We start from the raw sequence: 26,856 nt of genomic DNA, 5'->3' as shown, positions 1-26,856 counted from the left end.
GAGGGGGGAGGAATGTGGGTGGGAGGGGTGTGCAGGGTGGAGGGGAATAAATGGGGGAAAATGGGACAACTGTAATAGCAATAAAATATATTTAAAAATAAAAATGAAATAAACAAACAAACAAACAGACAAGGCCCTGATATCCATCATTACATATCTCTACTGATTGGTGTGTTTTAGGAAGAGATCTCAAATTATATAGCCCATAAACTTTTTTATTTGAGTTGACAATCTTTAAAAGTTTTTCAAGTTTAGGTGACAACATTTAAAAATTGGGAAAGGTCACATAAAAACTCATAATGCCCATTTTCCTTGAAACATAAAGTGGGGCCACTCTGGCTGTGCGCCCCCGTGTGCCCAGGAGCTGTTGGCACTAATGGCAGCTGCTACCGTAGATCAGACCCCACAGCCCACACCCCCAGCTCCCCCGGCTTACCCAGCCCAGCTGTGTCATTGATGCCGAGACTGAAAGTGGGCAGCCATTTTCACTGTGTTTTTACTGGAATTTTCCTTATTCCTAGCCTATTTCACTCATTGATGTCCTCTGTTCTACTAGATTAAAAATGGCCACAATTTGCACACCTATATTTATAGCAGCATTTGTCACAAAAATTCATCCACTGATGGATGAATGGACAAACAAAATGTGGTATATGTGTAAACAGGATGCCATTCAGCCTTAAAAAGGAAGGAAATTCTGGCATGTGCTACAACACAAATGAACCATGAGAACATTATGCCAAGTGCAATAAACCAGACCCAAAAGGACAAATACCTGTATGATTCCAAGTATAGGGATTTACTAAACAGAAAGCAGCATGGTGGTTTCCGGATGCTGAGGGACGGGCAGAGTGGGAAGCTCCTGTTTAATGGGCACACAGTTTCAGGTTTGTAAGATGAAGAGCGTTATGGAGATGGATGCTGATGATGGTTGCACAACAGTGTGAAGGTACTGAATACCACTGAACTGTACACTTTAAAGTGTTACGGGAAATTTTGTGTTACAGGTATTTTACTATAATAACAAAAGAATGAAAGAAAAACTATTTTTTTTAAATGCCCAAAATTCTTTGTTTTTCCTGTCATTGAGAAAGTTCTCAATGGCAGGAGTTTAACATGCTTCCCTTTGAATCTGGGCCTTAGTAACTTTGCTTCACCTATAGAACCCACTGGAAGTGATGTCCTGGGACTCTGAGACCTGGTCACAGGAGCCTTACCACGTCCGTCCAGGTCTCTCAGAACACGTTCTCTGGAGGCTCTGAGTCACCGTGTTAGGCTGAGACTGTCGTGCTGGAGAGGCCATGTGTAGGCAATGCCGTCGCTGTGGCAGTGGAGCCCAGCTGCAGCCATTCCTGCCCAGGAGCCCAGCACAGGAGCAAAGCTGTAGTGGGTCCTCCAGACCAGCCCATCTGCCCCTAAATAGCACCGAGTGACCTCCACCAGCATCCTGTGGCCAGAAGACTCACTCAGCTGAGCCCTGCCCAAACTCTGCCTCACAAATGGTGCAATAACAGTTGTCACTTAAAAGCCACTGAGTTGGGGGAAAATATTTATGCAGCAATAAAACTGGAATGCCTGCCTCATCTCTTAATACATTTTAGAGTTTGCAACCCTACTGTAGTGTGACTAGTGTTTGAGGGAGATCTAGGCATTTTGTCCAGTATTCTTAACTCTATGCTATTTCTGATCACTACGTTTTATTTGTTTTGTTTTCTGAATTAGATTTGTGCTTATTGGAAAAACCCTTGAAATCCTGCCAAAGGAAGTTAGAGTGTAAACACAAAATATAAAGAATAAGATTCTTAAGTCCGATCCCCTCAGTCTACCAATGTAGGCCAAAGAAAGTAACAGACCCAGTTTGGGAGCCTGGAGTCTCTGACTTCCAATCCTGCCTCAGTTACGAAGGGTTCACTGAGGAGCCTGGCCATTCTAGGCTTTGCACAATGATCATTGTTAGCTGGCCAATAAAATGTAGAACTCTGAAAGCATGCCAAATATAACTCAGTCTTTGCTGCTGATTCAAAACCTACCTGTGAACCTCAGTTATCATCCACTAAATTGTCAACATTCAAGACATAGGGTGTTAAGCTGAACCCATTCTGCACTGAGGTCATATTCTGACATTTTCCAAAAGTTATTTTTTTAAGTTAATGGTCTTTTTATTGGAAAATATTAAAAAAAGACTAGCATTTACAACTTGGACTAGATGTAAATTGTAATTTCTTGAACAGCAGTGTTGATGGTTGTACCAAAGCCCATACCCACAGCCTACCTCTGCTGGCTCCAGGCCATGCTTCAGAAGGCATTACGAACAAAAGGTCCAAAGACGCTTCCTTGGTAAAATGCTGACAGCCTGACACCATTTTGCTTTAGTACAATGCAGACAATGCCAAACCAACACACGTGGGCATGCCACCAGGATGTGTCACTGTCACCGAGAGTCGGGGCACATGAAAGTACAAGAGGACCATCCGGCTAGTGGGCTATGTCTAGACAGTTTATCCATCACCCACTTTTCTACACACATCCTGGGGGAAACCAGTTTTAAATGTGTTTGCTTTCAGTAAACCAGCTACGACCACTTATACTAACACACTGAGCTAGAACCCATTTGAATACGTTTTGAATTTGTTTTTTCATTTTTCATTTTTAATACAAATCCCTGACTATGCTCAATGGTCAAGCTGTATGCATGAAATACTGGCCAGTCCAAACAGTGTGTTAATCATTAGCAAAAGGATCTTCTGCAGGCAGTCCACCAGGAGCTTCCCTATTATTAAGGTAGTACAAGCATTTATATTGTAAAACTAATGTGTAGCTTGATCTATAGGGGAGAGGACCACCAACCAATACATGCAGATTTTTTGTGTGTTGACAGAATGTAATCTTGACATTCAGCTTTGCTATATAGAAGAGAATGAGTAAGTTATTATTACTATGTTTTTGCAAGGTTCAATTTGATTCTTCTATAGGAGGAAAAGTTGAAAGTAGGTCTTCATTCTGCTGTCATCATCTGTGTGAATTCTTCATAGTTGACTTGCCCATCTCCGTCAATATCTGTGTCTCTGCCAATTTCATCTACTTCTTCATCCGTTAGTTTTTCTCCTAAGTCTGTCATGACATGACGAAGTTCTGCCACCCCGATGTAACCATTGCCATCCTTGTCAAAGACTCCACATGCCTTGTGGCTTTCTCCTTCGCTATCTGCATCTATCATTTTTCTAGCAGTCACAGCCAGAAACTCTGGGGAGTCAATGGTGCCGTTACCGCCCGCATCACTTCTCCGATCAATTCCGCTTCTGTGGGGTTCTGACCCAGTGACGTCATGACAGTGCCAAGTTCCTGTGTTGTGATGATGCCATCGCCATCTTTTTCTACCAGGGAGAAAGCTTCCTTGAATTCAGCAATGTGCTCCCAGTCACTGTGCTAACAAAGGAAGGCAGAACCGAGGGATCCAGGGTGACACCGGGGCACCTCCGTGGCTGCTAAGGCGCTAAGGCGCAGGGCGCCCTCCTCGGCCTGGGCCCCCGCGCCACTGAGAGTTAACCACGCTGTGGCCGCGGGACCCCCAGCACAAATGCCCCCCAAATTCTTATCAACCTATTGCTTAACTCTTTTACGTGAAAGTAGAGTACTATTAGGGAAAAAGCTTAAGTTCACATCTTAGGTAAGAGTGTACAGCTCGAGCTGCACAGCTTTCCAAATAATGTAGCCTTCAGTAGATAGTCCTTGCCCAGTACTATTTTTAAAATAATTAAAAATCTTCTTCATTTGGTACGTTGATGACTCTTTTTGATGTCATTGATTTGTTGTCATTTATGACATAATTATTCATTACAATTTAATTGAACTTAAAATGTGAAAATTAGAGACACCTGATAAAAGGCTAGGTTTACCTATATATACTATAGTACCTTCTTTTATCTTAAATTAAGGTTATGGATATAGTAGATTTCCCCACAATACTACGTCATGAATAGGAGGCATAATTTATAGATCCAACAGACAGGCTGAGGCAAGTGTCACCAAACTATTTTAGTTCTAGGAGCTTTAGTTATAAGCTCCTTCTGTAACTGTATTCCCATAGGAGCGTCTGCTGGGACTCTCAGGTCATAGGCCTTGCCTTTCTGTTACTGCACTCTCGGTGTACAATCTACTGAAATGAACTGTGTGCCCCACTCTGTCCCCCACTCCCCTCAGGCTCCCTATGCCTTATCCCTGCCCCTGCTAGGTTGTCCACATAAAGTAGTATTTATTAAACACTATGATAGACTAAATTCTATGAATGATTGGGAAAAATATTACATATGGTTCCTTCTCTCAAGGCACTCCTTATGATCACTTTGGGAAGAAAGTACAATATAGGGAGGTATAGGGATATATATATACACACACACACACACACGCATATATGCATATACATATGTATATATATACTATATAGTTTTCAGATGAAAGAGAAATCAGTGAGGTCCGTAAAAGTAAGAAAGATTTTTAAAACAGACATAGAATTTGTATGTGGTGAAAGAGAACAAAAAGAACATTCTAGAAACACAAAATTTACGGAAGTAGGAATGAACAACATTACATTCCTGGGACAAAGAACAGAACAGTTTAATTAGAAAGAAGGATACATTGTGAGAAGAATATTGGACAGGTATGTCAAGTTGTCAGGAAATGGACAACCCCAAAAGCCAAGTACAGAACTTGGAATGGCCAAGGTTCATGAAAGTATGTCATAAAAAGAAAGCTATAAAACAGTTGCCTCAGTTTTTCCCAGTGCACACTTCTTAAAAATTCAACATGCTTTCCATTTTTATACTTAACTCACTTCGTTTGGGAATGTCAACTGGAAAATAGGGGGCAAAAGTCAAGTCTTCCTATGACATAATAATTTCTTCATTATTTTCCATAAAAAAGCTAAACAGTTGGAAAAGCAGTTTGAGGCAGGGAGTGTCTTAATTAGCTTCTCAAGGGAACAAACGTGTCTGTGTGACTCATGTGAGTCACTTAACATCAAGTCACCCAGAGGATGTCCTGAATTACCCAAGATGCCATCTGGAAATGTAACTGAGGAATGTTTGCATCGGCATTTGCCAGAAGTCAGGCCTCTTCCCAGAAGATTAACATTTTGTTGTTCTATTCTGGCCTCACAATTCAGTGATCATTAGGAGAAATAATTCTGAAGGTGGTAGAGAACCTTAGAAATCATCTAATTCGGCTCCCCCTCACTTAATAAAGGAGAAGTGTGATGGTTGGCAGTTGGCTGAGAAAAACAACATAGCCATGTTGTTATCACATGACGCAGAAGACCTCCAGATGAGGCACCTCGCTCACAGGGTACCGCCCTGACAAGGCACCTGTATTTATCACCTTGGAGAAATAATGTACCCCTCTATATCAGCTCAGGATTGCCTATCTGCAGTAATACTACTTACTTAGCAATATTTTCTTACATTTAGAAGAGAGGAAAGATAAAATACAATTATCACCTTTATGTAGAAGATAAAGCTATGTACACCCCCTAAAAAAAGATAAGCCATGGTTCCCTGGCTGGGGTGGCTCAGTGGTCTGAGTGCCAGCCTGCAAACCAAAAAGTTGCTGGTTCAATTCCCAGTCCTGGCACATGCCTGGCTTGCAGGCCAGGTCCCCAGTTGGGGGCAGCATGCAAGAGGCAACTGGTGGATGTATCTCTTGCACATCAATGTTTCTCTCCCTCTCTTTCTCCCTTCCTTCCCTTCTCTCTAAAAATAAATAAATAAACCATGGTTAAAAAAAATAAACCATGGTGGTTAGAGTTGGGAGTAAAGAGACAGACACACATATAACCAACCCTCTATGAGGTAATGATGCCCAGCACCATGCTATCCACTGTATTGACTATACTTTCTGATTTTCTATATTCTTGATGCTCTGGCATTGGGGGCCTTGGTCCCAGGGCTAACTAATTCATATAGTCAACAAACAACTCCCCTGTGAGCACATATTTGATATACAGCCAACCAGTCTAGAGTCCATACTTCCAACCACCTTCTTTATTAAACTCTCATACTCCCAGCCAACATTCATCTGCCCTAAAACACCCCCAGACAACCAGGGACCAACACTATATATAGCCCAGAGCCAGCCAAAATTATTCAAACTATCCAATCCTAAGCTTACCTACCAATTCCTTCCTGCAAAAACCCAATAAAGGCTCTGGCCATGTTCTTCCTCTGCTTCTTCTGCCTCCTTACTGATCCTGGTATTCCCCAAAGTGGCCCTGTGTGGTGTGCTATGCCTCCTGTTCCTACAAATCTGTAAGTATAAACTTCTTCCTTCATTATAATCATTTCCATATCTATGAATCTCACCACATTTGCTTAAAACAAATCCAGTGTACAAATTTTAGAAAACCCACTCTGAATAAGATGCCTGCCGTGGCCCTTTCCATCGGTAGTTTAAATGATGACAGGCTAATTGTTTTAGGAAAACCAGGCCAATATATGTTAAGCACCATGGAGACTCAGACACAAAGACACCCTGCTTTTCAAACTACAAACATTTTTTTGTGTATTTGATGTCAGAGAGCTTCACAAAAAGGGTATCTAATTGAGAATAAAATCAAGCAAACCCCTGTGGTCCACGAGGTGGCAGTGATAATGAATACCAACTGTTACCACCCACATTCTATTCATTAATGAGAATAGAGAACATTCAGGTCAGTGTGATACAGCTGAGTATAAAATAAAGGAGACTTCTGGGGTAGACAAGCAACAGAGCCAGGAAGGAACCAGATTACTCAGGGCCTTGTATGTTCTTAGAGTTAATCCTATAGGTCAGGGGTGACAAACTCATTTTCACCGGGGGCCACATCAGCCTCGTGGTTGCCTTCAAAGGGCCGAAATAATTTTAGGACTGTATAAATAATGTAACTACTCCTTAACTGTTAAGGGGTTGAAATTACATTCAGCCCTTTGAAGGCAACTGCAAGGCTGATGTGGCCCCGGTGAAAATGAGTTTGACACCCCTGCTCTAGGTGATGCAGAATCATTGAAGACATTTGTAAACGAAAGTGGAGCATCAGGTCTACTCCTGGAAAGATCATTCTGGTACCCATTGAATGGGAAAATGAAGTTCGTGTTAAAAAATTATAATACATGTAAGAGTTCTAAAATTTCTAGAGATTTCTAAGAAAATCTGTGCTAATTAGATTACAAGTCTCAGTCATGGGGGTCAAGAAAATTTGGTAACCAAGAATGAAAACTCAAAGGCTATAAAGAAAAGAAAAACTTATTTATTACTTATGAACTTAAAACCTTCAAATGCCCAATACACCATAAACAAAGGTAATAGACAAGTGACATATTTAGGAGAAAATTCTTCCAACTTAGAGGACAGAGTATCAGTAACACACAAAGTTACCTGACACACTAACAACTAGGGGATGAAAAAACAAGAGAAAAATGAGTGAAGGGCCTGAAAAAAACCAATTCACAGAACTACTCTGCATGGCCAAGAAATGTATAGGAAAAAAGTCCAAGCTCATAAATAATTAGGGAAATGCAAATTAAAGGAACAATGAAAAATCACTTTATATCTAAGAGACTGGCAAGTCAAAAAAGAGTTATTTCTATTGCTGACAGAAATAAAGTTAACACAGATAGTATTAAGAGTAACAGTATCCAAAAAGTAATCTGAAAACATCTATCAAAATTTCAAATGTACATGCACTTTGATCCAGGAACCCTCCTAATGAAAAATCTGGACTATAGTATATTAAAACCACCCACATAACAGAATAAACAGAAAGCTTTTTGCAGCAGTGTTCATAGAGGAAAAAATTGGAAAGTCATCAGTTGTAGAATGCTTAATAAATTACAGTGTGCCAACAACATGGAGTATTTCTCCCCATGTAAAAGAATGGATAGAGCTAGGCCAGGTGAGGCAGTGCTGAGTGAAAATAATAATAAACAGAAAATCAGATATAATTGAGAAGGTAGTTTGGTGTATTAGTTAAGAGCATGGCCTCGAAAGCCAGACTATTGGGACTCAAATCCTGGCTCTTCCACCTCCTACCATCTGTGTGGCTTAGGGCAAGTTACTCAATCTCTCTGAAGCTCATTTTTCTCATCTGTAAAATGCCTCAACGAATTGTGACAAGGGTGACTGAGCTATGACACACGAAGCACTTAGAACAATGCCTGGCACATGGTAAGCACTCAGTACATATTAGCTGTCATTGTGGGATCCCATTGTTTGAAAGTAATAGCCAGAAATCTCACAGATGCAAATGTAAGTAAGTTTCCCCCATCTTCCTCTGTTGTGGTATTCGGCATCTTCTCCATTACTAATACACGTACAATGTATTTGTTTATTTTATCACTGCACCGCTTTAGAATTCCAGCACTGTGATGGGCAGGATCTTTGGTCTGTTTTGTTCATTGCTGTGTACCCAGTGCCTACAACAGTGTGGGGCAGATACGAAGCGTTAAAAAAATTATTTGTTGACTAAATGCCTGAACTCCCACCTATTAGTCTCCAACATGCATTGAGAGCCTTGCCCAACGTGTATCACGTGAAGCTTTATTTTACAAATCTGAATTCTTCATTTGCTTTAGTTGTTTGCTTCATAGGACAGCCTTTATTTTCATGTAAGAATGTCTTAAAAAGTAATGGTCAATTTAGGTGTGTGTTTTTCTTAAGAAGGCCTTTAGAACTTCACACTGTGTCCTTATAGTCCTACGGAAATAATCAAGTCTCTCTCCAGAAAGAAAAATCCACTTAAAGAAAACCTTATAAAAGCTACTCTGTTTCATGTTAGAATCCTTCTACAAGCAGCTGTATAAACTTTGGAGGAGCTGCAAGCAAAGTTAGTGCCTGGTTCAAAATACCCAGACTAGTGAGGGGCCAGACGTAAGGTGCACCACGTATATACGTACCAGCCTCTGCAGCAGCCGGACTTGCCTCGGGACCCTGACTCCAACCTAAAAGAGAAGTCATGAAACATGACTGTGAGATTATTCTCAAAGAAGTTAGTTACATAAGGAAGTTAAAATCGATTTAAATTCACAAAAAGGACTATCTATCCTGAAAATCAGTGTTGATCTTTAATCAGAAAGCTTCTAAGCCAGAATTTGAATTTGTCCCTCCTAGACCTGGTTGACTGCTGAACCCACAAGGTCACACTGCCTCAGCGTCTGAGTGTCTTTAAATCTGTTAGAGGAGTATGGGTGAATTGACAAGAATAAAAAGTTCATCTGCATTATTTTATTTTATTTTGGGCTTGAAAATAAGCTCTTTGATATTGTCCCCATTACCATAGTAAACGTGTTTGGCCTTACTCAATTATTCAGCTCAAAACTCTAGGAAACTCTGGAAGCAAAACCGAACTGAACTTGAATTTTCTTTTGTTTTTCTTGATGATTTCCTGTGCTTTACCACATGAAGGGGAAGACCATGGGAAGATGACAAGATACTCACTTTCAAAAATTATACTAATGAGCCAGCCACTCTGGACTAATTTAAAAGTCCTAGCTTATTGTTGAACTTTACTCATGGAAAATCACTGTTTAAATAACTGAAGTGTGAACTATTGTTGCTGTAATAAATTGTCCTTTCTGTAGGGCAATTTCACAATGTAGATTAAAAACTTGAAAAAATATGCCTAAATCTTATGTATGTCTTATTTTGACAGCTTTATGAGGAATAACTGAAAGTATGCTCCTCCGGTCAAGATGGCAGCATAGGTAAACATAGCTCACCTCTTCGCACAAACACATCAAAATTACAACCAAAATATAGAACAACCGTCACTCAGAACCACCAGAAACAAGTTGAATGGAAGTGTGACAACTATTGAATTAAAGAAACCACTTCCATCCAAACTGGTAGGAGGCGCAGAGACGTCGAATGGGCTGGTCCCACATTCATGTTAGGTGGATAAAAATTTGGGAGGGATATCTTGTGAATGAAGAGCCCCAGCACCACATCTGGCCCTCCAGCCCAGGGTTCCAATGTCAGGAAGATAAGTCCCCATAACTTCTGGCCATGAAAACCAGCAGGGATTGAGTCAGTGGAAGAAACTTCTGGAGTCACGGGCAGTTTCCCTTAAAGAACTATACACAGGCTTACTCAACTCACTCTCTCTGAGCTCTAGCACAGGGGTTGCAGTTTGAAAGGCACCAGTGGCATATGGGGAGTAACTAAACTGACTGGCATCAAGGTGGGAGATGGGGTACAGCTTTCTCCCACACAGAGAGGTGAGCAGAGGTCATTGTCCCTTCTCTGAGCCTTCCCCCACAGAGTCACAGAGCCAGCAGGTGGGCGCCATATCTGACACTCCATCAACTTGGTGAACATAGTCTGTCCCTCCCTGGAGATCCACTGAGACTCTGTCTCACTCAATTTATGGCCCACCCAAACTGTTAACTGTGACTTTTCCATATGATTGGCTGGTCTTGGCTCATGCTTCACAACTTCCTAAATCCTTTCAAACAAGCAACAGCAGGCCTCACTAAGTCCCCAGCCCCCCATACCTCCTACTAAGTGGACCCAGGCCTGGCACTAACAACAACCAGCCTAGGTTCACAGCTTGCCTTCACCTGGGAATCTCCAAGCCCAGCATAAGTAGCAGCCATCTCAGACTGCTTTACAGCTCATGCAGGGTGGCCCTGGGCAGAACACAGGTGGGGGCTGACCTTGGTTTGCACCACCCAGGAAACCTCAGAGCATATGCATCTAGCAGAGAACTGCAGAGCACATCGGAGCACTACCACCCTGCCCCTGCACAGCTGATCCTCCACAGAGGGCAGAGGTTGGTAGTCAGTGGTCATAGCCAGTCCTTGCAGCTTACTGGCCTGGGTAAATCCCTCCCATTGATCTGCTAATGGAACTCAAGGCTCAATTATAAGAGGAGGATGTACTCGGATACATGAAGGGTTCATATTGAGTACCCAGCTTGAATGATAAGGGAGGCTGTGCCACTAGACCCTACAGGATACCTACTATATTAGGCCATGCTACCAAGACAGGGGGTCATAGCAGCTCTACCTGATACATATAATCAAACACAGGTAGGCTGCCAAAATGAGGAGGCAAATAAACATGGCCCAAATGAAAGAACAGATCAAAACTCCAGAAAAAAAACTAAACAAAATGAAGATAAGCAATCTATCAGATGCAGAGTTCAAAACACTGTTATAAGGATGCTCAAGGAACTCAGTGAGCATTTCAACAGCATAAAAAGGATCCAGTCAGAAATGGAGGATACACTAATTGAAATAAAGAACAATTTACAGGGAAACGACAGAGTAGATGAAGCCGAGAATCAAATCAATGATTTGGAATGTGAGGAAGAAAAAAAAAAAAAAACCCAGAACAACAAGAAGAAAAAAAAATGAGGATAGTGTAAGCAGCCTCTGGGACAACTTTAAGAGATCTAACATTCGCATCATAGGGTTGCCAGAAGGATAAGAGAAACAGCAAGAAATTGGAAATCTATTTTTAAAAATAATGAAAAAAATGTTCCCTAATTTGGTGAAGGAAACAGACATGCAAGTTCAGGAAGCACAGAGAGTCCCAAACAAGATGGATTCAAAGAGGCCCAATTCAAGACATATCATAATTAAAATGCCAAAGGTTAAAGAAAAAGAGAGAATCTTAGAAGCAGCAAGAGAAAAGCAGTTAGTTATCTACAGGGGAATTCCCATAAGACTGTCAGCTGATTTTTCAAAAGAAACTTTACAGGTTAGAAGGGACTAGCAAGAAGTATTCAGAGTCATGAAAAGCAGATTCCTCTACCCTGCAAAACTATCATTTAGAATCAAAAGGTAGATAAAGAGCTTCCCAGACAAGAAAGAACAAAGGAGTTCATCATCATCAAACTGTTATTACATGAAATGTTAAAGGGGCGTATTTGATAAAAAGAAGAAGATCAAAACTATGAACAATAAAATAGCAATAAATACATACCTATCAACAATTGAATCTAAAAAAACAAACTAAGCAAGCAAGAAGAACAGAGACAGAATCATGGATATGGAGAGCATTTTGATTGTTGCCAGAAGGGAAGAGGGTGTGAGGGAATGGGTGAAGAGGTGAGGGGATTAAAAAGAGCAAATAGGTAGTTACAGAATAGCCATGGGGATGTAAAGTACAGTATAGGAAATGGAATAGCCAAGGAACTTATACACTTGACCCATGAATGTTAACAATGATGTAGGGATTTCCTGAGGGGGGGTTGCTCGGTGGAGGGGGCAAAGGGGTAAAAATGGGACAACTGTAATAGTATAATGAATAAAATATAATTAAAAAATAAAGTACACAATTCAATGTTTTTAGTATATTTGTGGAGCTGTGCAATGATCACATCAGTTTAGAACGTTTTTATTTATCCCAGAAGGAACCCTGTGTCCTTTAGCTGTCACCTCACAACCCCTGCTTTTCTGCTGGCCCTAGGCAACTACTAATCAACTTTGTCTCAGTGGATCGGCTCATTCTGGACATTTTACATAAATGGAATCATTCAATATGCAGTCTTGTATGGCTGGCTTTTTTTCCCCACCTCCCTCCCTTGCTTTCACCCCCACTATGATTGGCCTTTTTTGACTAGCAAAATCTTTTCAGGATTCACTGATGTTGTACCAGTATCAGTACTTTGTTCTTTTTTGTGTCTGAATAATATTCCACTGTATGAATAAATCATATTTTGTTTATCCATTCATTAGCTGATGGATTTAGGTTATTTCTGCTTAGGAACTATTATTTGAATATTATGTGGAACTTGCTTGAAAATTTACATGCAAGTCTTGATGTTGGGTATATGTTTTTATTTCCCTCAGGTAGATACGTAGGAGTGGAATTCCTGGGTTGTATGATAATTTAACTTTTAAGAAATTGCCAAACTGATTTCCAAATGGCTATAAGATTTTATATTCCCACTGTATCAATGCACAAGAAAATTCTTCACAACTTTTAAAACAATTGTTAATAATTGGAAATTGCACAAACCACCCTTAAAAGTGGTTTGGTTAAATATATTGTGATATACAGACTAATTAGAATACAGCTAATAAATATGATAATGTAGATCTATGTTTATTGCCATCAATAAATGTTCATTTTGCTGGAATTCAATTCTGTTCACCAAAAATTTCTCTAGCTCTCTGCCAGATGTATTGCATTTCCTGGTCCCCTTGTGACAAGGCAGGGCCTTGTGACTGGTTCTTGCCAATAAGGTATAAATGCAAGTAACATTTGTCACTTCTTGGCCAAATATTTAATTACAGATGTGTGACACTACAGAAACGTCTTTTCTTTATGGCACAGTAATCAGCAGTGTTGAGATGGTAGCTGCTCTGTCAAGTCCAGGTTCCCAATGACCACGACATGCACACCTCCTCCACTGCTAACCCAAAACAGACAAGTCGTATAAGCAAGAAATAAACATTTGTCATCAGAGATGTTGGGATTTGGGTGTTGATACCACAGTACAGTGTAGCCCATCCTGACTAATATATTAGTGACACATGTTTAAGTAATTAAATCAAGTAACACAGCCCTATCTCTAACATGACCTCATTGTTGTATGTTTGAATGTGCACCAAAATGCTAATGATGTTGCCTTTGGGTGGTTGAATTCTTTTTCTTTAAACTTTTCTGTATTACTTCAGTTTTTTAAGATTTTTATTTAGTTTTAGAGAAAGGGGAAGCAGGGAAGAAAGGGAAAGAAACATCAATGTGCAAGAGAAACACCAATCGGTTGCCTGTTGCACAGACCAGGCCCGCAACCTAGGCAAGTGCCCTGACTTGGAGTCGAACTGGCAACCTTTCAGTTTGCAGGATAATGCCCAACCCACTAAGCCACATCAGTCGGGCCATATTACTTCAGTTTTCGATGAATTAGCCATTACTACTTTCAATAAAAGAAAACACAAGAAAGATATTTCTGCCCTAGCTGGTGTGGCTCAGTGGATTGAGCACCAGCCTGCAAACCAGAGGGTCGCAGGTTCAATTCCCATTCAGGGCACATGCCTGGGTTACAGGCCAGGTCCCTGGTAGGGGGTGTGCAAGGGGAAACCACACACTGATGTTTCTCTTCTTTCTCCCTTCCTTCCCCTTGCTCTAAAAATAAATAAATAAAATATTTTTTAAAAAGAAAGATATTTCTATTTGTAAACTAAAAGTATAAAAAAAGGTTTTAATCTCCATCCTCTCCCTGATTTTTTCTCCTCTCAAAAAATATAATATTGTAAATTGCCATTATAAGCTAATAGAGAGCCTCCTATTCTGTAGAACATGGGATAGCAGGAAATAATATAGGACTTAGGTTGACATCTGCCCTGACTCCAAATGAGAACCAAACAACACTAGAGAATACTAGCTTGTATTTCTAAAATTAGGTGGTATGTATGAGACTGTTCAAGAAAAGCCATGATAAGCATCCTGGAGAAGGTCTTTATCAGTTCTGCAAATTCATCTCCTGGCCTTCCCCGTCCAAAACTGTAGAATTGCCTGGGGACCACTTACCGTAGCTACGGTCAGAAGAACAACCCAGCCCCTCTTAGGTATTATGTTCTCTGATTGATCTAAGTTTCTTTGAAGTTTCCTCCTTTGTAAAATAGGTTTTCCAAGAAAATAAATAAGCTTTAAGGAGAACAAGAGAAGTTGGTTTTTCATTTTTGAGATGACTATCTGATGTCTCAGGGGATCGCTATGGCTACACTTCAGTCCAAGTTTAAACTCAGACAGAACAAACTTCCCGGTACACACCGATTCCTGGGGCCAGCCAGGACTGAGTGGAAATAACACCAATGTCATCATCGTTGTTTTCAGTCAGGCATCCCTGATCCCATTGCATTATAAGAATCTGGGAGCGGGGTATAAGGACAGATAAGTAACTGACTCCAGCTTAATGTCAAGGACTGCCATGACTAGTAATCTTAGAGCTTCCACCAACCTGCCTGGGGCCCCAAATCATAGACTTAAGAGAGGGAGCAAATAGGATAGAATTCTTTGCTGTTCCTGAACTGAGCCTCTCTCTCCAGCATCAGAACAGAAGATGTCCAGGCCACAACAATTACCGAGAAATATAAGCTGTGACACTTGCTGTCAAGGACCACACTATCTAAGTTAAAAGAAAGAAATATACTCATGAAATTTTAATGGACCAAGTAATTCTTTATAAGTTATAAAGGAAATGAAAACAAGAATGTACTAGGTTGAGTGACTGTAAGAGGCTTCGTGATGAAGGAGTAGCCACAACTAGTTGTGTAGGACATCTGTTGAAGTGGGATGAAAGGGAAGGAGAAATTTAAGAGAATCAAGTTCAGTACAGGCACCATGTGAGAAATGGTCAGTTTCATCGATCTGCCACTACCTCTTTGACTCATAGGGACCAAGCAGCATTCACCACCAGGAGGTAGAGGGTGGCCAAATGTTTCCTTTGCACAAGGAATGCAGATAGAGAGTTTACAGTCTCCCCATCCAGCCTATCATTAGTTACGCCAACTATAGGTCAAAAATAGCAGGCACTGCTTAAATGTTTATAAGTTGGATAACAAAGATGTATATTTTTCCCTAGGATCCATCGCAGTGTTGGATCACAAACAGAAGAGAAGAAAAACATCCTGAAAGCATTCCAAAGTGTCCATAAATGGGAGAGCAGGGGAAGAGGGCGAGCACTGAACCCTAGGTCTACCCATGGTGAAAGACACCCTGAAGACACAGGACATGTACACTGCCTTGTAGTGTGGATGCTTTAATGGCCCAGATTCACTGACAGGCAGGGTTCATGCCCCCTACTTTCCTTTTGTGCCCTGTCACTGGGTCTGCAGGTCCCCTAATAGAGCCAAGAGACCCTACATTTGGCTCAGCCACATACCATCAGGTGACTGGTCGTGAGTTCCTAGAGGCTTCTGTACTGAGAATTCATCTACTGGTTGGCCCCACCTTCTGAGGGCGTTCTAAAGTCCTGACACCGAGACCCAGGAACTCAGGAGTCAGTCGCCTCAAGATGTGTTATAGGACCTGAAACAAAACCGAAGGCTACAGGTTCACTGGAGATGCCATCTATCACCTGGGCTGAGGACAGTTGGCCTGGGAAGATCTCCATTTGGGTAATTCTACATCACTTGCACAAAAGTTTCCTTCCTTTGGAGTAATTATGCTGTGAGTTGTTCAGCTATTAACCATTTGCAATTTGGGATGCCTAAAATCTCAGTAACGGAAGAAGAAACTTCATTTTAAGGCTTAAATTCCAAACAATTTCCAGGCAACTTTAAAAAAGAAAATCAACTAGCCTTAGGAAGTCGCTGTTTCTTTTAACTGTGAAAAGCAAAGGAAATGGCCTTGCTTGTAGGAAAATAACAAGGAGGTTCAGGACCCCCTGTCCTACCCCAGAAAGCTCAGGTCCCCATGCAGTGGCCCCATCTTCTTAAACAGACTCTATGGTTCCTTAGGTGCAAAAAGCTTATTGGGGTCTCCCACTGGAACTGACAACACGGATCCTCAGGAGTCCTGCCGCCCACCCCCACCCCCCTTTCTCACCTCCCTCAGAGAAACAAGATATGCTGGCTAGGGAATGAGCAGATCTCTGGAATCTCTCTCACAGTATCCTCCTTCCCCATTCAGCTCTATGCCTCTGTTTCAGCAATCCAACGCACACACATAAAGGAGACATTACTGAGTTGTCTGGAACTCACCAGATCTTTTACTGACTTACTTTTCAAAGAGTTTTTAAAAAGAAAAAGATGGGACTGGCTGGGGTGGGGTGGAGGGATGGGGAGAAAATGCAGACAATTGTAACTGAATAAAAATAAATAAATAAATAAATAAATAGAAAGAAAAAGAAAAAAACAGTTGTCTTTGTTTTGTGTGTTTTCCCAAATGCGAAGGTTTGGTTCTGATAGATCATGAAAAATTAAAACTCCAGAAATTCTCAGTTCAGGGAATTAGGAATGTGCCTCTGCCACCAATGGACATACATTAGTTGCAGAGGTACACACTGCATACATTGCGATCATACGTTGCAATGTATCGCGAGCACACATTGAACACCATCTGTGTTACAGGGCTACAAGTAAAAATCGCACTGAAACAAATTAATTGGGTTGGAAATGTGAAAGTGGCTTGGTCTTTGGCAGAGTCATGAGTGCTGCCTTTGGTGCCAGCACACCTGCGTTCCGACCCAGGCTGCGCCCACAGCAGCGCCGGTGCCACTTCTCTGCGTGGATTTCCGTGCTTCCCCGGTAAAGTAGCACACTGAGACCCTCCTTGCAGAGGACGCGGGGACTTAGCCAGGCTGAACGTAAGTACTAAAAATAGTGACTATTTCTATAGGCAAGTGCTTTGCCTGAATTAACTTATTTAATCCTCACAAGAATCATAAGAGCAGAAGTGGGTGTACTATTTTTATTTAATATTTTATTGTTATTTAGACACTAATAAGATGTAATAAGCTTCAGGGAACCTCCCTTGTACAGTTCCTCATCGATAAGCGATACTTGTTTGTGTTTGGGAACCTGTCAGCTGTGTCATTTACCGTGATTTGCATACCATCCTAAATAAATGTTCACTTTGGCATCTAGTTTTGTAGTCATCGTTTGATTTTTTTTTCTCCAAGAGGGCCCTGCAAGTTGTGAAGCCTTTACTCACCTCTCGAAACCTAGGTCTGCCCCCCTGCCTGTGGGTAGGAGCCAGCAACAACTCTGTCCTGCAGGTGATGACACTGCGACCCCGAGAGAGTTTAAGTTTCTTGCCCAAGTGCACACAGCCACTTAGTGGTGGGGTCCAGATTTGAACCCAGGCAGTCTGGCTCCACCTGGAGTGCTCTTAACCACACACCTAATTGCTTCTTATTATTTTTACACAGAGGTCCTAGCAAACTCTCTGGGACATATGGACCCTTAATAATTAATGGTTATTATTATTTTGTAAATTAAAAACTACTTTTGTAATTAACAGGAATACAAACCTATCCTTATTTCAAGAAACCATAATAACTTGCAACTTACACAACAGATAAATTTGTAGCAGGCTGATTTTATACAAGAAACCTCCTTTTTAATATTAATCACCTGAAAGAGTCTGAGAGCAGCATTATTCGAATTATGGTCCGCAGACCCCCATCATCGGGGTCACCCGGGCCCCACCCAGAGGGAATCGGGCCCCGCCCAGACCGGATGCATCTAAACTGACGGCAGTGAGGCCTCAGAAACGCGAATGTTCGGTGGGCGCCTGGAGTGCCACTTTACTCACCAAAGTCTGAAAAACTGCTTACAGCAGTCCTGCTGTGAGGAATATTGTTTACAGATGAGATGGAGGGAAAGTCAGAAAGGAATCTGAATCCATTCCTGAGATGGTATTAGTAATACCTCCAATTAAAGGTAAAAGACAAATAGGAGAACTTGTCAGAAACTGCAAACAGTTTTGAGTTACATACAAAAAATCGAGTTTACAAAAAGTTTGAAGACCATGATTCTGCGAATAGAGGACAAAGTACATTTCCAGGCACTGTCTCAGGTTTAAGTGTACTATTAATTTTCTCAATTTTCAAAGTCCTTTTAATTAAGTCATCTCATTATCCACATTCTAGAGATGGGGAAATAGAGGCTCACAGACACTAACTCTCCAGTAAGTGCAGAACCAGACCCAGAAAACCTGACTCTGCTGCCCATGCTCTTAAATCCTACATCACACTAGATAGATGATAGAGAGATGGATAGATGGATAGATAGATGGATAGATAGATGGATATATAGATGATAGAGAGATAGATGATAGAGAGATGATAGAGAGATAGATGATAGAGAGATGGATGAGAGGTAGATAGATAGATGGCATAGACATTTTAATAGAGCCGTAATAAAGAGGTAAAATTGTTAATTTTCACAGGGCTATATATCTTGGATTTTTTTCTGACTTAGTCATTTTCAAGATGAATAAATAGGGCCATGGGTTGAAGACAGCATGAAATCACCAAAATGGGCCAAACCCTTCATATTTTATGTGGGAGAGTTCAGAGAGTGTTAAAAGCCTATTTGGACTTGCAGATGTTAGAGCTTTAAGCCCTCCTCCTAGTCCATAAACAGAATCTTTGTTTCAGTTCTTCCCACATTCTCCTTCCTCCATCCCCCCAGACACGTTTTACGACCTCTACCCTAAATTCCTTTCTCAGCACTTCAGCTGCCCAGGCCCACCAGCCTGCGACACAGAGTGCTGACACGGTTCCCTGCACTTTAGGTGCATTATTGCCCACATTTAACAGAATTGGACATTGTGGCCCCGAGTAACTCGCCCAGAGTCACAGAGCTGATAAGGGACAGATGCAGGCTGCCTGGCACCACACGCACACCCTTAACCACTTACTAAAACATTAGCATTTATGGAGTACCTACTGAATACCTTCCACAGACCAGCAGCTGAATCATTACAAGTTTTGTCAGAAGGAGACCTATTTCCTGCTGTGATCAACAGGAAAGAAAGGGGCAGGGAGATTGGACCCCCTCGTCCAGGCCACACAACTACAAATGGCCAAGGCCAGCCTTTCTCTCTGGGTTCCCAGCCTGTGCTTCCCCTACTCCATGCACAGCCTCCAGGAATTTTGATGGGTCATTCCTTCTGACAGCCCTACCAAAAAAAGAAAAAAAAAAAGACCATTTCTTCCATTTTGCAGGAAGCATATCAATGAGGCAGAGTCAACAAGAAAGGGATCATCCGATGTTTAGGCAGATTCCACCTTCTGGATCTGCTCTGTAAACCAAGGTGTTGGGGAGGAGGGCATACGCCTACTTATCTCTTCCCATCATGTGATAACATGCTTCAGACGAAACAACTTGAAAATGATTTAGGTGCTGTATGCGTAAACAGCACCCGCAGGCGTAGGGATGCCCTATCTGCTTGGGACAGAGCCATTGCTCCCTCTAAGGTCTTTATATTGATATTCATGCGAACTCATTCGATAGTTTGCAAAAAGCTTTTCTGTTCACCAGACCGTATTGAGGTTTCATGTTTGCAGGTTTTACCCATCTGTGAGATTAAGCCACTTAAAACACAAACCCTGGGATATGCACAGAATGTTAACTAGGAGAATTGAGGCCCTTTGGTTCTTGGTCCTCGACCACCTGGTGGGATGTCGGTGTTCTCCCAGTTTTCAGATGGAAAAAAACAAGGCTTTCCGGAGTTCGGAACTTTCCCTAGATTGTGCTTTCTCTCTGAACAGCTAGGAGGAATAGTAACATCACACTACCCCACACAGCCTCTTAAAGAAGATCCTTGTAATTCATTAACTGAGGACTTTGGCTCAGAAATGACAACAACAACAACAAAAAATAGCAGAAATCTGCGCAGGTAATAGCAGCCAAGATTTGGTTCTGCAGGACCTGAAGTCCCAGGCACAGTTCTGCAGGAAACTTCCCCATTCAGACTCTGTCACAGAGCCCGACAAATAGAGGGGGAAGCTCCCGCACTGGAGGTTGAGGAATAGAGAAGAAAAGCGGGGGACAAAGTGACAGGATATGGGGTCGTATCTCCCTTCCTGGCGTCCACCACTAGTCAAAGGAGCTTGTCTAGTGGCCACTCGCCCACAGGAGGCCGTGGGAAGGGACCACAGCCAGCGCCCGGTCCCTCCCTGGGTCCCACCAGATTTCCACTTACTTGCTCTAAAGTGTCACCCCAGCTCCGCGCCTCTTCCAGCGACCCCGCGCGGAGCGGCAGTCCCAAGAACAGCCCCAGAAGCAGGAGCATGGTGGCACTGGGATGCCGCTGGACGCGTGCAGGGAACGGCACAGAGCTCAGGCAGCGGACGCACCCCGGGGACAGCGCCGGGGCTCCGGCAGCAAGCACGCAAGCCCCGCCTCCCCGCCAACCCTCGGGCCTCGCCACCCCGCGCGCCCCGCCCCGCGCCCGCACTGCGCTGTCTGGTCCAGGAAGCTCCCCCCGCGCCCCCCCTCCCCCGCCCGCTCCGGGCGCGCGGGCTGAGAGCGCGACTGCTTCCAAGGGTCCCCTCCCCGGCCCACCCTTCAGTCAGTCCCCCTAACTCATCAACAGGGGGAGTTCTCCACGACTCCCTCCCTCGCCTTCATCGCAGCCTTCTCCAACCAGCGCAGGCGACAGCTGCCACCCCCTTCCCCCAACTCTTTCCTCCTTTCCTGCAAAGTGTGAAATGCTTCTTCATGGACTTCTTTCATTTCTGCAGGAAGACACAGGAAGGGCCAGACTGACAATATGTAGCCCGCCTCCCTCACCTTCTATATATACTAGTGCCCACCTGTTGCAATTCCCACCCTCCCCGCACCACCTGCTAGCTAGCCTAAACACAGCAGACCTTCTTCCTTCTGCCTGGAAAAGAGCTCGGTCCTCTTGGCCTCAGGCACTGATGCTTAGAAGCCAAATTAAGAGATGCCAATTAGTAGTCTAATGGAAAAAGTACTAACAGTGCCGTCCGTTTATGCCGTTTTGCCATTAAGGGACAGGAAAGAGGAAGCTAGAACAGGCACCAAGCACTATTTCTACAGTTTTAGTTACTAATCATGGAAATAAATGTCATTGTTACCTTAGTTACAAACTATTGGTGCTTTGATCACCCCGTCATAGGAAGAATTATTGTCTGCCCACCAACCAATTACCCACCAGTTATTATCCACGCCTGGCTTTTAGAGTCTGGGCTCCACCTTTTTATCTGGAAGATACACAGTGTAGCTGGAACTGCTTGTTTGTTTCATCTTCCAAGAAACAATCATCTCAAAGACATTTTTATGTGTTGTAACAATCACATCTAAATAGATAAGCTGAATAACACTCACAGGTTAATAACAGCCTCAAGGGGCCAAGAACGGGAAAATGGCTGACTCAAAAAATGGAACATCCGTTCTGTGGAATATTATGCAGCCATCAAATAATAATCACAAGGTCTATGAAAAATGTTTGTAGTATAAAGGATAAAATCAGACTACATAATAGTATCAACAGAATGATTGTAATTAGGTAAAAATACAAATGCATCAACACAAAAACTAGGGGGGGGATGAAAACAAGGGGTGTGTTAGTCTTTGGTGGTATCTCTTCCTAAAATATTTTATATACTCTTGTTGAAATGCTGTTTGTTCCACAGAGACATTGGGAGAGAAAATAAAAGAAACGAACATGCTGCTAGTGTGAAATAAATGAGAGGAAAATCTCTGTCATTAGCAGTTAATCATTTAATAGCTTAACCACGGACTATTTTTAAAAAACATGCAACCAATAAGAAGTGACAGTACCTGGCCCCACAAGATTTCTACAATAAAACCGCTGGTAGAGGAGAGCTTTGAACTAAGTCAAAGGACTTTATTTTTAGAATCTGACCATGAGTTATGAATGTGTCCCATGCCCCAGCCCAACTTAGAAGATAGTCCTACATCTTCTGGACTCCCTTCTCAAGAGAAAGATACCTACTTGTGAACTAAAAGTTGGGTTTTGGAAAAGCCAGGTTATTTGAGAGGGGACAGTAACAGCCCTGTTATTTCAATCCTCCAACAGAACTGGGACCACATCTTCATGTCTTCCCTTCCTACCACCCCTCTCCCATTCATCCCTGTCTTTGACCTCAAATCTGTTCTTTGTCCGATTTGTCCCAGTTGATTTCTGCAAAGGTCCAACATGAAGAAAAGTTTCATTTTCTTCACCTTCATTTTCTTCTCCAATTCTGCTCTAGACCACGGTGCTTCTGCATCGCTAATGTTTGTTTTTAAGGCCAGTCTCTCCAACCGGAACAGAAGTTCCTTGAGGACAAGGATCTTTCACCACTTGTAGCACTTTGCTGACTATACGGTTATCACTTAATGAAAATTTGATGAATAGCATTAGGCCTGAGGGTGGGGGTGTGGAGGAGAGACTGTTCCATGACCACTGTGTGTCCTGCAAGCTGGACCAGGGCCAGAATGGAGGTTGTTCTGTGCAAACCCTGCTTAGAAACTGTAGGACTACAGTAGATGTTCATTCCAACATAAACCAATACCCCTTCCTTGCCTTCTGCTATGCGCTCCTTCCTGGAACAGGTTGTTGTCCTGACGTGGTCAAGCATTAAAGAAACTTCCTGTACCTGGTAGCATTCATGTATTACTACTTGTGACTATTCCCTTTGCCCTATATCATTCTTTGGCCCTTGCTAAGAGGCTCAGAGATCCATTTTATCTTGCAACTGCCCAAGACACACCTTGTATGTAAGCTTCCCTTAATAAACTCTGTTAATTGCCAGGCCAGAGTAGCCTGCCTCCCTCTTGGCTCTTTCCCTGCCCTCTGCTTAGGAAGGTAGATTTTTGGTCTTGGGGCTTTTCCCTGAGTCTGCATACATGAACAAGGAGGCCTGGGCTGGCTGTGCTACCTAAGGGGAGGACTGGGCTATTGTCTGACCTTGATCATTATCAAGCTACATGGCTTGAGGGAATTTCTAAACTTCCTAGGATTTGCAAACTGAAATAGCTTAGGCTTCTACACGACATCTACTCTAGCCTAGGCAGAGACTGACGAAGAAAAGGAAGCTTGTGCATTTGTTTTCTTTTTCTCTCCCTCGAATTTAAGCCCTGATGCCCCCTGGTTTCTATATCCAGCTGCTCTGAGACTGAAGCCCTCCCCAAGTTCTCTGGGCACCCCCTCAGTCGCATCCTCCCCCTCCCCTAGCTCCCTTCTGAGTGTCTGTGAGGCCATTGTTCTATTCTGGGCTCTGTTACCCCTCAGTCTCACCTTTTTATCTACTTATATGACCTTGTGTTTCTCTTGGACCCCTGACAGTTTTGCATAATTGCTATAGTTTCTTACAACCTTGGCTTTCTTCCCCTTCTGAATCAAAGAAATTGGGGAGGAAAGGGTTTCCTTTGGCTTTATCTCTATGATTTCTCAGGAGTCCACAATATCCTAGGAGTCTAGTTACACCCGCTTTTCACCTACTTTACCAACCATTGAGTTTTATCTAGAGACAAGATTTGTGGAAGAGGCAACAAAGAATGAAGTTTTCTAACTTTTTCTGACTGATGATTTGCTGAATTTATCAACTACTCAAAAACTGCAACACATCATATTTTATTTTAATTATCTGTGTAAATAGACTCTGATTTCACCATGGACAAGGATTATCTCACATGTTTTTATATTTCCAGTCTCTGGCACAAGGCCTAGAATAGAGTCGACATGTAGTATGTTGAGAGATGAATGAGGGAATGTGTCTCTGCCATTATTCTCTCCTGTGCTTGCTGTGTGTGATATAACCATAGACCTTTAGACAGGTCTATGACCTGGAAGAATTTACCATTTAGATCTAAAGGTGGAACTAACAAACATGTGGGACGCTAAGTGGAGAAGAGGGTGACATTGTCATTCTGGAGTAGAATAATTAAAGAAGTCTTTTTGAAGGAAGTAGACATTACTCTTTGCGTGAATCAGACTTTGAAAGCCAGAGGGAGAAGAACATTAAGAAGACAGGGCAAGGACAGGGTACACGAGCAGAAACGGCTTTGACGTTGTAGAAATGACAACACAAAATACTGGCGGGAAGAGTCAAATTTGGGAAGCTACCTGTACATTTTCTTGAGCTGAAAGGTGGGAAAGGAGAGCGCAAGGGTCCTCGAATGCCGAGCTGCTGACCAGCGGTGCCTCATGACGTTTTCCCCAACTTATTGCAAGAGGAGAAAAATGAAGGCATTGTGATATATTTTTCCATAAAGCCTTTTTTTTTTAATTTGAAGGACTATCCTTTGCTCTGAGATTTTTTCCCTCCCATCCATGACTATCTCACTGTGGGCCCATGGGGTGGAAGAGTGAAAGGGGGTTATGTCCCCAGGGGAGGGTGTATGTTGGGGGTAAGAGGGAGGAGATGGTGAGCCAGAATCTTAGGAAGGCATTGGAGTGACAGATGTCATTTGAAAAATCTCCCAGATGATTTAGAAATCCTGCCTGCACACCCCACAAACACTGCATACATGGAAATGATAGAAATTATTACTATTTCTGTTACCCATGCTCATTCCCCTTATCAATACTATAAAGTGAGTAGATGCACACAAATACTTTTTAATGACATCAGTGCTATCAACTCTGTCCCCAGGATTCATCTGGGCTAAGTGACTGCCTGTAATTACATATGTAGAAAGCTCTATAGATTAATATGATGTGCCTAATAATTACTGTAAGCCTCTGGCAGCAATCTTTATCAAATCTGCACATATATATCTATTCTTTGTCCCATCAAACCCACTTGGGGAATTCATCATACAAATGAACCTGCTCAGATACAAAATGATGTCGGTAAAAATTATGCATTACAGCATTGTTCCTAATGCCCAGAGATTGGAAACAATCCAGAAGTTCATTGACAGGAGTCTGGTCAAATATAACATAGTGCTATGAAGCTGGAAGAAAGAATGGGAAAACTTTCTATGTATTGATATAGAAAGACATCCAAAATACTATATTACCAGGAAAAAAAAGAGAATTGTCGTATATACTGCCGGTTGTCTTTAATGTAAGAAAGAAAGAGGATTAAAAAGCATATTCATAATGAAATATACTTGCATAAAGAAATTCTAGGAAATGTAAACAATGAAGCAAAGGGGGAAGGTGGAGTGATGAGAGGGTGGGGACAGGGCAGAATCCAGCAGAGGAAGGGAAAGATTTATTCCTCCACTTAACATTTGGTTTTTGACTATGGTATATTTACACAATGGAATTCTACGCAGCAGAGAGAAAGAAGGAGCTTATACCCTTTGCAACAGCATGGATGGAACTGGAGAGCATTATGTTAAGTGAAATAAGCCAGACAGTGAGGGACAAATACCATATGATCTCACCTTTAACTGGAACATAATAAATAGGGGAAAAAAAGGAAACAAAATATAACCAGAGACATTGAAGTTAAGAACAATCTAACAATGGACAGGGGGGAGTGGGGAGGGGACAGTGAGGAGAGAGGATTACAGGAACTACTATAAAGGACACATGGACAAAATCAAGGGGGAGGGTGGAGGTGGGGGAGGGAGGGGGATTTGGCTGGGGTGGGGTGGAGGGATGGGGAGAAAAGGCACACAACTGTAATTGAATAACAATAAAAAATTAAAATTAAAAACAAACATTTGGTTTTTGAACACTGTGAATATAGTACTTGTTCAGGATTAATCTCTCTGTTTACCTGTCTGTTTTTCTCACTAAACCCAGACCTGGTGGAGGACAGGTTCCATATTCTATTTATATTCGTACATTTTGTCAGCATCCAACACATCACTGAGCCTGAGAAGTGCTTTTTCATAAGTAAGGAAGTCTCAGGTAAATGGTGTGTCTTCCACGTTGTGCTTCCACTGACAATGTCTAGAATACCCGTCTGCATGGTCACTGACTAGATGCAAGACCTTACACACAAAAAGGATTTACCTGAGACTTCCAGCCAAGATGGAGGTATAGGTAGATACACTTTGCCTCCTCACACAACGAAAAGAAGGACAACAACAAATTTAAAAACAAAAAATAACCAGAATTGCCAGAAAATTGAACTGTCTGGAAGTCTGACAACCAAAGAATTAAAGAAGAAACATTCATTCAGACCGGTAAGAGGGGCAGCGACCAAGAGCCAGGATGGAAAGGACACATGGCAAGGCACCGGCTAGAGGACTGGGTGGACGAGGCAGTGGCTGGCTGAATGGGGTTCCCACATTTGCATGGATAAACCAGGAGAAACAACTGGGGAGTGAGACAGACTGTGCAACCCAGGGTTCCAGCACAGGAAAAGAAAGCTTCAAAACCTCTGGTTGTAAACACCTATGGGCGTTGTGGTGGTGGCAGAAACTCCCAGCCTCACAGGAGAGTTCGTTGGAGAGACCCACAGTGGCCTAGAAAATACACAAACCCACCCAC

General features: G+C 42.3%; 1 protein-coding gene and 1 pseudogene across 1 annotated transcript in view; both read right to left on the bottom strand.

Moving 5' to 3' along the window:
• The window catches only part of ITIH5 (inter-alpha-trypsin inhibitor heavy chain 5), an 82,131-nt gene extending 61,305 nt beyond the window's left edge, over positions 1–20,826 (bottom strand). The window contains exons 1-2 of the mRNA XM_024580352.4: positions 20,635–20,826; positions 8,922–8,966 (exon numbers count right to left, since the gene is read on the bottom strand). Coding sequence (XP_024436120.2) covers positions 8,922–8,966; positions 20,635–20,724 — 135 coding nt within the window. The 5' untranslated portion in view covers positions 20,725–20,826. The remainder of the gene's footprint in view (positions 1–8,921; positions 8,967–20,634) is intronic.
• LOC112320798 (calmodulin-1-like) lies at positions 2,996–3,402 on the bottom strand (annotated as a pseudogene).
• Positions 20,827–26,856: the final 6,030 nt, after the last annotated feature.

Source organism: Desmodus rotundus, chromosome 4 (genome assembly GCF_022682495.2).
Source record: "Desmodus rotundus isolate HL8 chromosome 4, HLdesRot8A.1, whole genome shotgun sequence".
In the NCBI taxonomy this organism is placed as follows: domain Eukaryota; kingdom Metazoa; phylum Chordata; class Mammalia; order Chiroptera; family Phyllostomidae; genus Desmodus; species Desmodus rotundus.
The sequence above is the reverse complement of the archived record's forward strand: the minus strand, read 5'-3'. Positions and strand labels throughout refer to the sequence as shown.